The 15189-nt window shown below is 34.5% G+C and overlaps 1 protein-coding gene across 6 annotated transcripts in view; it reads right to left on the reverse strand.

The window, feature by feature from the left end:
- The window catches only part of SPAG16 (sperm associated antigen 16), a 779129-nt gene that overhangs the window by 222737 nt on the left and 541203 nt on the right, over nucleotides 1-15189 (reverse strand). For all 6 annotated transcript variants that reach the window (XM_032479927.1, XM_032479929.1, XM_032479930.1 and 3 more), the window contains one exon: nucleotides 11058-11123. In XM_032479927.1, coding sequence (XP_032335818.1) covers nucleotides 11058-11123 — 66 coding nt within the window. The remainder of the gene's footprint in view (nucleotides 1-11057; nucleotides 11124-15189) is intronic.

Genomic DNA, 15189 nt, shown 5'->3' on the forward strand with positions numbered 1-15189 from the left:
TATACTTTCCAAAAACCAGCTTTGGGCTTTATTACTCTTTTCCATTGTCTTTTTTGATCTCTAATGTATTTCCTCTCTGATTTTAATATATTTCCTTCATTCTGCTGACATTAGGTTTTGGTTTGTTTGTTTGTTTTTCTCTTTTAGGTGGTAGGCTAGATTGTTTATTTGAGATTGTTCTTGAAGAAAGACTGCATCACTATGAACTTCCCTCTTAAAACTGCTTTTGCTGAATCCCATAGATTTTGTATGGTTGTGTTTTCATTGAAGTTTGTCACAAGGTATCTTCTGATTTTCTCTTTAATTTCATTGTTGACCCGTTGGTTTCTTAGGAACATGTTGTTTAGTCTCCACACAATCTTTTTTTTTTTCTTTCTGTGGTTGATATCTATTTTCACACTATTGTCAGAAAAGATGTTGGAAATAATTTCTATCCCCTTAAATTTGTTGAGGCTTGTTTTGTGACCTAGTATATAGTATATTCTAAAGAATGTTCCATGCAGGCTTGAAAAGAGGTGGGGTTTTTTGTTGTTGTTGTTTGTTTTGGTTTTTTTGGATGTACTTTTTTTTTTTTTTTTTTTAACGTGGTGTAGATATCAGTTAAGTCCAATTGGTCTATTGCGTCATTTAGGATCTTGGTTGCCTTACTGGTTTTCAGTCTGAGAGATCTGTCCATTGATGTGAGTATGGTGTAAAAGTCTCCTAGTATTATTGTATTCCTGTCAACTTCTCCCTTTATGTCTGTTAGTATTTGTTTTACATGTTTAGGAGCTCCCATATTGGGTGCATATATGTTAATGAATGCACTAGCCTCTTCTTGTATTGACCTTTATCATTATACAATGTTCTTCTATGTCTTTCTTACAAATTTCATTTAAAGTCTATTTTATCTAAGATGAGTATTGCTACCCTCTTTCTTGTCATTTCCATTTAGATAAAATATCTCTTTCCATCCCCTCACATTCAATCTGGTCTTTCGCTCTAAAGTGAGTCTCTTATAGGCAACATATTGTAGATTGTTGTTTTTTATCCAATATGAAACTCTGTGTCTTTTGATGGGAACATTTAGTCCACTGACATTTAAAATAGTTCTTGATGTATATATTGCTATTTTAAACTTTGTTTCCAGTTGATTTTGCAGTTCCTCTTTGTTCATTTCTTCTTTTTGTTTTTCCTTTTGTGGTTTGATGGGTTTCTTTTCTATTATACTTGAGTTCCTTGTTTGTTTTTTTGTGAATCTATTATATGTTTTTGATTTTTGGTTATCCTGGTTTTCAAGTATGCTGACCTATATCTATTTTAGACTGATAGTAATATAAGTTCAAACATATTCTAAAAGATCTACCTTTTTTTACTCCCCTTCCCCATATTTTGTGAGTTTGATGTCCTATTTTACATCTTCATGTTTATCCTTTTGCTCTTAACTGTAGTTACAATTACTTTTACAAAATTTTATTTGATTTTTTTTAAATCTATGTACTTGCTTATTTAAGTTATCTTCAATCATTTTATATATTTGTATTTCCTACTGTGATTTTTCCCTACCTTATAGATTTTTGCTTCTTTTCTATTTTGAGAAGAACTTTCAATATTACTTTTAGGTTAGGTTTAGTGTTGCTGTATTCTTTTAGTTTTTATGTGTCTGAGAAATTTTTTATCTCTCCTATTCTAAATGATAATATTGCTGTAGAGTATCCTAGGTTGCAGGTTTTTCCCTTTAAGAACTTTCAATATATCATGCCACTTCCTTCTGGTCTATTATATTTTTCTAAAGAAACCAGTATCTATCCTTATATAGGGCTCCCTTGTAACTCTTTGTTTTTCTCTTGTCTACTTTAGAATCCTCTCTCTATATTTTAACTTTTGTCATTTTAATTGTGATATGTCTTGGTGTAGGTCTGTTTGAGTTCATCTCGTGTGCAACCCTCTGTGCTTCTTATACCTGGATATCTGTTTCCTTCTTTAGGTTTGGGAATATTTCAGCCAGAATTGCTTCAAATATATTTGCCTATCTTCTCTCTCTCTCCTCTCCTTCTGGAGCCTCTATTATGCATAGGTTGGCATGTTTTATATCATTTCATAGATATCACATGTTGCTTTCATTTTTTTAATTTGTCTTATTTTCTCCTCTTCTGATTGGGTAATTTCCAATATTCTATTTTCCAGATCATTTATTCATTCTTCTGCATTATTTAGTCTGCTATTCATTGCTTCTAGATTGGTTATCTCAGCAATTTAGGTGTCTAATTTTGATTGGTCCCTCTTTAAAGTTTCTAATTCCCTGTTACAGTGATCTGCATTTCTATTGATAATCTTTCTTAATTCCTTTAGCATTTTGATTACTTCTTTTTTTGAACTCAAGGTCTAGTCGACTGGTGAGGTCTGTTTCATTACTTGTTCTTTCAGGGGATTTCTCTTGTTTTTTTATTGGGAGTAGTTCCTCTGCTTTTTCATTTTACTTAACTTTCTCTATGAATTTAGGAAAAACAGTTATCTACTGTGGTCTTAAAGAGGTGTTTTTATGTGAGAGCATCCCTACGTAGACTGTGTAAGTCCAACATTTTTGGTGCGAGGACTGTTTTGGGTATGGAAGTCAGACACATCTTTCCTCAGTGTGTGCTGGACATTATCTCCTAGTGCTGTGACTGGTGTTGTGGTGTCCAGAGCCTGCACTGGATGCTAGGTGGGGCCTCTTCTTTGTTCCATGGCTGTCACAGCCCTGTCAGGGGTAAGCTTCTCTCCCTAGTTGTTAACAGTAGAAGCCCTGAAGGTCAAGTTCAATAAGGGTCTGGTGCCCTTAAGTGAGTGCTCTGTCCCAAAGGAGGTGCGTATTGAAGTGAGGCCCATGTGATTACAGCGAAACTATGTGCCACCCTTGTAGGAATCCATGGTTCTGTCTGGAAGCAACTGAAGGTCATATGCTTTTCTCCATTTTGTTTATCCCAGACCCAGTGCTAGGCTGGTGTTGGGAGCCAGAGCACCCACTGCTGGTCCTCTGAGCTGTGTCTGAGAAGCTAGACTGAGTTCCTTCCCTGGGCTCATCCTCCAAATATTCACTGCCTAGTTGCTGCACATACTAACAGTGTTGCTTGGTACACATTTCAGGCAGGGAAGTACAGTGAGGTGGCAGCCATCAGCACAGGTCTCTCTCTGCCCTGATTGCCAGAAAGCCAGCATGTGCATGCTCCTCTTGAGCAGAATCAGGCCCTTCCAGCCTATCTGTCCCAGTGGATATCCTAGCAGGGAAGGGTGCTTCCTAGGGGAAGTGCCTGCCCATATCGGCTTTGTCTCCTTCACATATCTCTCCCAAGAGCACGGTCCAGTCCTGATGCCTATATTTTTTTCCATACTACCCTGTTATGTGGGAATTTTTCTTGCAGCTCTGGTTGTATAAGAGATCGTCTACCAGTTTCCAGTTGGTTTTCTGTCAGAATTGTTCCACATGCAGATGTAGATATATTTTTGATATGTCTGTTGGTGGAGATGAGCTCCGTGTACTCCTACTCCACCATCGTGATCATCCAAGGCTTGCTAATTTCTATTTCTAATTCACACATCTGGTAAGTAGTAGCTGGGATCTGAAACTCAATTTGATTGAATTCAAATCCATTAGATAAAGAAGAAGAAAGTCAGGAATAAATTCATATGTAAATCAGAAAGGTCTTTATTCGAAGCTTTTTATTTAATTTTGATGTACATTATTATTTGATTTTGGCATAGCAAACTTGGAACTAGCAAAATTGAGGGTAAAATACAAGATTTTGAGGGAGAGGGAGGGTGACATGGCTCATTACTAAATGTGGCCAGTAAAAAGCCTGAATAGAGCTTAGAGTTTTATAACTTTTCTTGTCACTTTCCGTTAAACTGGGAAATATAAGAGACAACTAAAACACACCAACAAACTTCTCACCCAATCTTTAAGTCACTATAACATGATACACATACACAATGTGGTAGCCTAACTGAGTAATTCACACAATATACACACACACAGGATATTTTCAATTTTCTCCAGCTCAGGTAGAGAAAAGATCTAGATGCCACCAGTATTTAATTTAGAAACAAAAGATTTCTTTGCTTCACTATCACCCAAGTAGGAAGTCAAGGAATACTTGCAATTCTTAATAAAAAATGAGTATGAAAACTTGAATATTTCAGAAGAAAATAATTAATAGGTTTCCAAATGCAAGCTAGATATAGGCGCTTCCATTCCTTTAGTTGAAAAACTGTTGAATTTTTCAATACAACCATTTAAATGGGGTGAAGTGAAAGATGGTGCATGGCGGTGATTGACATATTGGTCCTCAAAACCATGGTAAAATCTGCCACAGGAAATTCCAGCCCCTCTGCTGGGAGATGTAACATTTTCCTTGCAGAGCCACTCTGGGTATAGAAAATAAATCTTCTGAAGAGGAAGGGTAGATTCTCCTGCTCTGCCTATAGTTTTGTATCTTAACTAGCAGTCATTTCTTGAAGTATGGATTCACAGGGTCACATTTGCCCACAAGCACACAATTAAGTGGAGAAAATGACATTAAAGGGGATAATCAGGTTTTCTTGTAATTACGCTTATGAGTAAATTGGTGTGACAATTCTTTTTGCTCTAATTATGTGATTCAAGGATAATGTATGATGCATTAGACATTATCCCTTTATGTTAAAAAATCACCTGAAAAACTCATGCCTATAACAAAATAATCTGTAATGAAAAGGAATATGAAAAAGGACATATATGTATATATATGTATACCTGAATCACTATGTTGTACACAAGAAACTAATACATTATAAATCAACTACATTTCAATTAAAACATAGGAAAAATAAAAATAACATTATATTTAAAAATAAAATAAATGGATCCCCAAATAAAAAAAAGAAAAACTCATGCTATTTATCATCCATGTAGTTTTTCAAACTTTTTAAATCACAAGCAAGTTTAGACTGACTATAATTAATCATGACTAGAGAAAAGTGTATAATTGTATATTGACATTTTGATATTATTTAAAACATTTTTGTATTGTGTAAACCATTTATATGAGATGAAATTTCATTGTACTAGAAGATCCCTTGCCTAAATGGCCAAATACTCTGAGGAGGACACTGTTTCTTATAAAAGTAGTAAATATTATTTTGAACAATTTTTGGCAGCTATATATGCTTAAAACATGGGAAATCTGAAAAGTGTTTAAACTTTAAAAAATATTTTAAGATCAAAAGTAAAAAATAAATTTAATCATACCATAACAAACATCATTCTAAGTATGTCTTCTAAAATACTCCTTGAGTTTTGACCTCTGTTGGCTTTCTAGTATTTTCTAATCAGTAAATATTTATTGATTACTTTCCATACCAAGAATTATCCCAAGAGCTATAGGGCAAAAAAGTTAAGGTATTATATAGCCTAAAGAATCTATTGTACCTCTCATAGTCTGGGCATTTCTGTATAAAAAAAGCATTTTGGAAGCCATAGATAATGCTATGAGGTTACTCTAATAAGGCAACTATTCCATATTTAATCAATTAGAACAACCTAAGTTAACAGTTATCTTATTAGATGTAAGATATTCCACCTGCTTAATCTAATCCTTGTCCACTTGATATGCCCTGTTCCTCTATCATGCTTCACTTCTACCATCTCAGGAAGCTGGCCTTTGCTTGAGTTCTCTTCTTTAAAATCCTTGCATGGTTTTCTTAAATGTCACTCTTGATCATTTCATTATAAGCCCCAACTCTTACCTCATTACTCTTCTTTACCTTAATTGATTTGGGATAGATAACACTTATTCTTGAAACTATTCATTTGTTTACTTGTTTAATGTCTCTGATTCTTACTAGAATATAAGGTCCATAAGGACAGAATTTAGTATTGTTCATTGCTAAACTCTTAGTATTTAAGACCAGTACCCAGGACACAGTAGCTGCTCAGTAAAAAATTGCTAAGTTGAAATTCCATTACTGAATTTTTCACATATACCAAAACATTTTAAGTCATCCAAAGGATGTGTGTATGTGTGTGTGTATATATGGAAATGATTAGTTTTATAGTCAAAGAGAAAGTGTGAAGAAATACGACATAATCATGTTGCTTTTAATTTTCATGGAACCATGAAGAAAATTACAAATGCATACATCATCTCTATCCAACTAGAGAAGTTACTGAAGGTTAAACTTTGCGGGCAGGGTGAAACCTCAAATAAGCTGTTTCTTCTTTGTCATATACAGTGTTAAATTTTTAAGAACAGAACAAAGTAGAAATAAAGAACCTCTGTCAATTTATTACATTTAAAAATAAATGCCTAATTATGTTTTGAATGCTTACACAAACTTTTTTCCTTTACTTTTAAGTATCATATATTTCTATCAAAATTATTTTCTTCACAAAGTGTTAGGACAGAAAGTTTCTTTCCTAAAAGTTTCAGTTTAAGAATATTATGCAGTATGGAATTAGTTTAAAAGATATGAAGTTAGTTTTTTAATATTTAGGAACACTGAAATAATTAAATATTATATAAAATAAAAATGCCACGTTCTATGTCCCTGAATTTTCTATTCTCTTGTTTTTTCCAATTTCCCCAGATAGCTAGAACTTGCTTTAGTGTTTTTCACCACACATCTAAAAGTTTTGACTTATGCATCATCTAGGTGCAGTAATGAATAAAAACTGGCATCAAATATCAATATTATTGGCCCAGCTAAATGGTAGTTGACATCAAGTTGGATTGCTGAAGAAGTAAACAAAATTAAAATTATTTTGGTGTGTAAGAAATGCCAGACATCATTTGTCCTTCAGAAGATCAATGGCTACATGATCTAAATGTTGTTCGTATTTCTTTACATAACATGGCAAAAGATTGATACTAATCACTTTTTGTTTGAGCTTGAATAATAACAAACAAAATTCAGAAATTGAGCTTCCTTTGCCAAAATGCAGTGAGGATAACTTTTTAGGTAGGCAATTACCTGTATTTGTTTATTCATGATTTTAAAAAAAAGATAATATGAATTAATACATTTATATCCACATAATAGTAACTTAGGAAAAGCAATTAATCTTCCCAGATCAAATTTAAAACTCTTAACTGCCTCATTATTAAATGGTATAATATGATATAAAAAGACAAAATACTACTACTGAGGCTTATAGCCATTTTTGAGCAGAATTTAGCTCAAGTTTAATACAATTCCATAATTTCTTATTTAGAAGTTTTAGAACTCCAATTTCTTATCTTTACTAATGTGCAAAACACATACTGCCACTTTGTATTTATAACATTGATATTACATTAAATAAAATTATAGGATATAAGAAAGTCATCTTATATATTTGTGTGTGTGTTTGTTCTTTTATTTACTTCTATTTATTTGAACAGAAATGGCTGGAAAGGAACATTAGCTCCATTACTAATAGTAGTAACAATAATAAAATAGTAATAACAATAATAATAGGAGTCGTAGGAGTAGGAGTGATAGTAATAGAATTTTCTAGTTGCCAGGTAACTATGTTAAACACATTTCATATATTATATAATGACTTCTTTTTATCATTCAGTTTTACAAAAGAAATAAATGACTTTCTCAAGATTATATATCTTGTGAATGGCAAAGCCAGGATCCAAAAGGTATTAGGAGATACATGTAACTGAAATTGGGTAATTTTCCAATGCTCCAAAGTTATGGGATGCTATGATATAATAGAAGCTTTCTAAGGAGCAACTAATGTATTGTGAGAATTAAATAAGCTTGTCTTGCAGTTCATTATCCACAGAACTTGGAATTCCAATAAAGGTGAATTAAATAAGATGCAATGATATAATGGTGCAATGAAATCTTTGTGTTTCCATTTGTCTAAAACTGAGTTTATTCATCACTTTTTTTGAATTTAAGTATGTAAAATAACCTATACTAGATACTGGAGATATTGGGCCAAAAAAGATTTTAAATATCCTTTTTCTCATTCTCATTACTGCTTTCCCATGTAGAGAAATTTTTTTTAAGAGTGAACAGACACTAAGTCCCAAGACAACTGTGAACTACAACTGATCCTCCAACTTCTGCATTGGGATGAACAGGGTGACAGTGACTAAGATAACAAGATGGGGAAAGAAACCAGTTAGGACAAAAGGGAAAGCAATAGATTCATTTTTAGCATATTAAAATGAGATATCTTATAGATATTTAGGTTGAGAGGCAAAATAGCTAACAGTGAGTCTGGAGTACAGAGTAGGGTTTACTTGGAAATCGTCACCTGTAGATGAAATTAAAAGCCACAGGTCTGAGTGAGATGATGTAAGAAGAGAATCTGCTAGAGAACAAGATTTAAGATTGAGTCTTGACACAGTTTAATATTTAGCAGTCAAATAGTAGATGAGGATCAAGCAGAGTAGACTAAAAATAGTGATCAAACAGATTTTAATTCCCAGGATTCAAGAAGCATGTTTTAAGTTATATAAAAAATTAAGTCTAATAATAATAGAGAAATAGTCATTGGATGTAACAATACGGAAACAAGAGAATTTCAGGGGAGTTGTTGGCTAGAGTTCATATTTGAATACATGGTATTTGAGACTTCTGGGAAAATGGTGGAATAAGATGATGCAGAAATAATGCCATCACTCCAAATTCAAAGAAATTATGGATTAAAAAATTAAAAAAAATCTGAACTCAAAGAATACATAGTGAAATAAGGAAAGGGAAATTCTAAAATAATCCAGTAGAAATGCTATAAATGATAAATGTAATAATAGAGATATGAAAACTGAATAGAAAGATAAAGTGGTAAACTCGACTCAGCCAAATAAAATTTGGTGAATTGGAAGACAAATCTGAAGAAGTCCATCAAAATGCAGCACAGAAAACTAAAGCATAGGAACTCTAAAAAGAAGTTAAGAAAGTTGGAGAATTGAACAAAACTTTTCAGCATATGAAAGTATAAAAGGAGGGTCTTAAAGGAGAGACTAGATGGAACAGACAAGAAAAAAATATTTAAAGAAATAATGACTAAAGATTTTCCAGAAGTGCAGAAAGACAAGGGTACTCATAATGAGGAAGCTCATCAAGTTCTGAGAAACACAAAAAGGATACATATCTACATGTAGGCACATCATAGAAATATTTAAAATAAAGTATTGAAATGCATTTTTAACTTGTAATGTCACTTGAACACATATCCCTAAAGGCATCAAACAATTATCAAAGCTAGTATTAAATAATTCAAATCTCTGCCTGCTATATATGTACCATATAATGCATTTATTGTCACAGCTCTGTCTGAGAGTTTGAATGTAGACTGTGTCACAATGCCACGTCCTTGAGAAATCCTGAAAGTCTCTGTGCTCTTCCAGTTTCTGCTGCCGCCCCACTGCCTGACATTCCTTAGCAAGTATGTGAAATACAACAGTTTCAAAACAGTTGACATAAGTGACTGAAAATTTCATGCAGGAGTGCCAGTCATCCCAACAAAACATCATTTCCTTCACAGTTATTAAACATTTATAGCAAAGAAGAGATAAATTAATGGAAAAATTCAGAGAACATTTGGGGTGTTGATTTGGGATAGTGTTGTGATAGTCCCTTTGGTATGAACAAAATGTGTAAACAAAAACAGGTTAGCTGTTTTGATATTGGACACCTGGACTTCGTATTTATTATCCTGCTTTTGAAATATGCATAATTAATGTATGGGTCCCTTGATTGCTTGTTCAATAAATCTAACTTGGCTATTTCCATATTTATTAATTTTGCTATTTAGAATGTTAAATGGTGTTTCTTTTTCAGCTATGAAATTGCCTACCAAAATAAATGCCTGACTTAGAAAATATTAGTTCACTTCATTTTAGCTTCCATTAAATTTTCCTAGGGTAGGCAAAGCTATAAGCCACTTAATAGATTTTTAGCATAAATATCCTATCATATGGTTCTGTGGTGCTTAAATGGCTCTATACTCTGCTAGAAATAAAATTTTACTTGGTATCTAGAACTAATCCATAATGTATTGGTTCAATAGAGTCAATTAAATGGAACTTCCTTACTAAGATAAATTTGTTAAAATATAATTTTAGTTGAGTCCATCATTAACATTCCAGGACTGACGATGATACCAGCACAATTTCAATAGAAGTAAAACAAGGCCCATTAGCAGAAAAAAAAATTGTAGTGAACATTTTTCCTCTCTCTGAAATAACAATAACAGCATAACAGTAACAGAATTTTGACTATTCTGTTATTCTGAAGTTAGGTGTAGGTGATCTATCAGATTTCTTTTTTAGCTAATTGGAAAAGAAACAGGAATGTGGAATTAAGATTCACACTGTACTGGGAACTTAGAGGCAAATTAAAATGTTAGATATAATTAAATCGTAGAATTTGAAGGGACTTGAGACGTTATCTATCTAGTCAAATTGTTTTCATCAGAGAAGGAAAACACTTAGATCATCCTTCCTGATTACTATCTGAACTCTTTTAGATACAACCCCAACTAGCACAGCCAACTCAAAGCAATGTCGAACAATTTTCACTCATGATTGGTAAAGTCATCCTAATATATCTAAACACCTCAAACTGCAGACAAATATTTTTGCTATGTCATCAGTTTGTATAAAGACACATCTGAAAATTTTCTGTGAGAAACTGAAAAGCTGTCAAATCAACATTGCTTTATTCCAGCTTGAAGAAAGTCCTGATTTCCTTAATGTTTTTTATTCTTGGGTTTCCATTCAAGCATTTTCATTATTTTTATGATTTTACACTAAAATTTACAAATTTATATCCCATTTATTTTCTTGAAGCCAAAATAGACAAAAAGCTTTTAAAAATATGTTTAAGTGGAGGTGAGCACAATAGGAGAATTACTTCTCATTCCTAATACTGTACAGTGTGTGTTTTAAACTTCTGTAACCCTATATTAGCTATATATTTTTTTCATTGCCATAATTAATTCTCAAATTTTTCTCCTCTCACCGTTAACTTGCCACTTTCCTCCGGAACTTTGTTTCATTAAAGTGAACCTGCATAAATGAAGCAGTAAAATAATTTACTGGGAGAACTGAACTCACCCTAGGAGTGAAGGTGGCGTCATTGATGGAATGCATGTGACCATAGAGCGACTGTTCACATTTACCCTAAGAAGACAAAGCAGAAACACAAGTCAAATAAATTCCATTCAATATGTGAAAAGAAATGGAAAGAGAATTAATCTTGTTTTAAAGTAATGTTTAAGTCTATTAATAAAATTAATACATTCTCCTGGTAGAAAATGCTAGTTTCTGTAGTCAGCTACCATTCAGAATCAGGGCTGTGCTGGTGAGTGTGTCACCAGTGTTGACATCTACACTGAAACCCTAGTGTCCTCATTTTATACCATTGAGATGGTGGTGAATTCTCACCAAATGACTCCATTTTGCAATTAGCATAGCTTCCAAGCAAGGTGCCAGGTAATGAAATCTTTATAGAAAGGTCTTGTTTTCAGTACATTTTCAGCACTCCTGAGGGTGTATGGGGTTCTTTCTTCTTTTTAATCACAAGATCACATTTTAATTCCTGACTTTTGAGTCTGGCATTAATATCATTTTTTAACACAAAATAAGCATTTGTTTTGCGAAAACCATATCTTGCATCTACCCATTTGGGTCATCTTTCCCAAAGAGCAGCTAATTTTTAGAAAAATGGCCCCATAACACATTACAAAAGGGAGTTAAATGTGGGATCTTTCATTTTGACATCAATTTTAAAAGAGCATTCTTAACTATCTTAGAGAAATAACCCAAATTCTGTAAGACCAGAGAAAATTATATCTGAAATGCTGTCTGTTGATTCTTGTTATGGGCTGAAACTCAGATTTCATTCAACACAATGCTCATTTAACAAGTATCTTAGAGAAGTTAATACATGTTCAGCACAATTCTACGTGCTTAGGCTTATGTCAATGAATAAAACAAAGAACCTTGTCGTCATTGACCTTACATTCTATGGGAAGAGAGAGGGAATAGACATTTTAAAAAGGTATAAAACGTGTTGGAAGATAAATATTGTGGAAAAAAAAAGAAAGAAAAGCCAAGTAGGGTAAAGGGTGTCATGAGCTCTGGGATTGAGGGGCTAGGGGCAAATCAAACTATCAAGTAGAGTGATGCAGTTTGACCACGCTCAGAAGGTAAGACTTGAACAAAGACAGAAGGCATAAGGGAGTTAGCCCAGCAGGCATCTGGAAGAAAAGCATTCCAGGAAGAAGGAAAAGCTAGAGCAAATGTCTCAAGGTGGGAGTCTGCCCAGAGTGTTTCTGGAATAGCAAGGGGGCCAGTGTGACTGGAGAGAAGTCAACCAGGAGAGTAGGTTTACTCAAAAGGCTTCATCTACTTCCACTCACTACCATGTATTCGCTTGGTCCTACATCATGTAAACCTGGAAGAGAGACCACAGAAAAGACTACAGAATCAGATATTAAAGACAGAGGGCCAGCGCCATATCCCCTCATTGTGGCAGAACATTCATGAGTATTTTGGAACTAAGTGGAACAGCTTTATAAATAAACTTATTTAATCCCCATTCTTGCCATTGCATTCAGCACATTAAATTTCAAATACCTATTTACAGAATTAATGTATGCTATTAATCCCTTTTTCATAGGATGCAAAATTTCCCCACATGAATTTAAACTTCAAAAAAATATGTTGAACCACTTTGTCACCCTTCTCAGGATTCCCCCTACCCAAGGTGTCCTGGTTCAGTATCTTCATACTGTTATAACATTAAACCAGTTATGCTGTGGACTTCAAGTCATCCAAGTTCCCAAAGTAGAATATAAATTACTTACAAAGGAAAAAAGACAAAGTATGTTATAGTGAGCAAAGATGTTACAGTGAGCTTTCACATATTATCTTAGGAACATTTATGGTTAATTTTTTTGAGAACAAATATCACATACAGTTACATAATATTATAATTGTATAGTGAATGATAATATTTGTTACACATTCAAATTAGCCATTTTGTCTTAAAATATTTTTTGCATTAATAGAAGTTTTACATTCGGTCCTCTTCTAAACTGAGAACCTCTGAACTATTTGATTAGTTGCTAAGGAAAATGGAGTTTTCTGATTCAAATCCTGAATGCCAAGTTTTAATTCAAAGTAGAATCTCTAAGGCACTCTTGAAAAGCCCTGGAAATACGAGGTTATAATGGAAATGCTGATGGACCACATTTGTGCTGCTATAACAAAACCTGACTTGAAGATAAATGTTTCATGAATTAGGAAAAGTTAAAAAAGCTTCTCCATCCAGCATTGTTCCCAAGATAATAGTGAATCTACTCTTTTTGTGTGTGTGGTATAGGGAATATGTGGGTTACTAATATTCTAGTCTGCAAACAGCCTTAATCAAAAGCAATACCAAAACCGGGACATTAAAATTTGGAGTATTTTCTTTGATGAATTCTTCTCAGAATTGTTTTCTTTCAAAGAAGTGGAAAAAATGAAGAAGAGGAAAAAGTCTTAAAAAAAAAAAAAACACACACATACATGACCTACCATGTCATTGCTCCAATATTTGCCTGTCTCAGAGAAGCTGTGTACAATGATGGTTTCTATGACTGGCCTTGGGGATAGAAACGTCTGGGACTTAATTCTCAGATCTGCTACCTAATAGCTGTGTGACCTTAGTCAGTGCTTCACTTCACTGTGCTTCAGTTCCTTCATTTAATTCTCAAACAAACCTACAGGTTAAGTGTCATTACCCATGTCCACTGAGATAACGATGTTTAACCTATAGGTCTGTTTTGAGAATTAAGTGAGATACTGCATGTGGAATGTTGGTACAGGGCACAAAGTAAGAGCTTTGTAACAAATATTAGCGCTCAGTACATGAGACATATACTACTGATACGATGTCCAAATCAACATCTCTACCCTTAGCTCCTATTAGCCTCCTTAGAGACCCCAGGAAGGAGTCTTAGAGGCATCAGTGTGGTTTTTTCCTGTTTCTCTCTCAGATTCATTCCCCAGTGGCCCTGCCCTGCTCCATGTCCTAATTGCTATTAACCACATCACCATGGGCTCTCAGGTTCTCTGTTCCCTGGTTAGATTCAGCCAGAGGAAAACACCAGCAGGATAGGGAAGAACAAAAAGATACAGAAGATGGATAAATAACCACTTCAGCTCCCTTCCCATTCAGCCGGGATTTTCTTAGTCGCTCTGTCCTCAACCTCATTCCACTACTTGTGTTGTGCACGTCTTCTCCAAAGACTGCAGCTCACACTGTGCCCCGTAGTGTTCTCCTCCCCAGCCCCTTCAGACCTAGGAGTAGTAGTAATGGCATCCTATTATGCTAGCCTTTGGGTGTTGTGTTCGGTCCCTTAACCCTGTTCTTAATTCTGTAAGCATGCAACTTGAGTGTACTCCACCTTATCTGTTTCTTGCTGGTGACCTGCCTAATACAGCATGTTAAACATAATATGCAAAGCAGACTTTTAGATTTACCACTTCCCAACTGTCTAGCTTGACCCTTACCAAATATTTCCCTTTAAGTAAATGGCATCACCAGTTGTTGCTCAAATAAATAAAAAACTAGGCAACAACAAAACCCTGAGAATTAGAATACCTCTCCTTCTTCCCCAGCCCTCGTCCAGCATATCAGTTCTTTCCTCAACATACAGCCCTCCTCTGCCCACCTCTGACCTTCACCATTACCATGCTGGTGCAGGACATCATCTCGTGGAGCATGAGGACAGCAGGAGGAGCATCCTTATTCCTCTCCTTCCTCCTACTCTCACCCCACTCCCCATCCATTTCTCTCTCAGCCACTGCAGTGTTCATTTAAACCTGAATCAGATCACGCCATGCTCCTGCTTCAGCCATCTAAGCAATTACCATGGTATTCAGAATGATTCTAAACTTTTACGTAGGTCCAAAGGCTCTACATTGTTTGGCTCCTGTCTACCTATCTGACCTCATCCCTTACTATTCTCCCTTCTCAGGCACTGTACTCCATGATTATTTTCATGTTTCCACACCGTCAGGGCTTTCTGAGCAGAGTACTGCACCTGGATGTCAAAAGATGCTTGAATAGCAACCCTAAAGAGGGAGACTTCTGGAGAGATTTAGAAGCATCCCCTCCTGAGATGATTTATTTACATTACAATGGTCAAAAGTTGAGAGTCTTTCCCCTCCTCTTCCTACAGAGGATTTGCTTACATTT

The sequence above is a fragment of the Camelus ferus genome, chromosome 5, assembly GCF_009834535.1.
Source record: "Camelus ferus isolate YT-003-E chromosome 5, BCGSAC_Cfer_1.0, whole genome shotgun sequence".
Taxonomy (NCBI): domain Eukaryota; kingdom Metazoa; phylum Chordata; class Mammalia; order Artiodactyla; family Camelidae; genus Camelus; species Camelus ferus.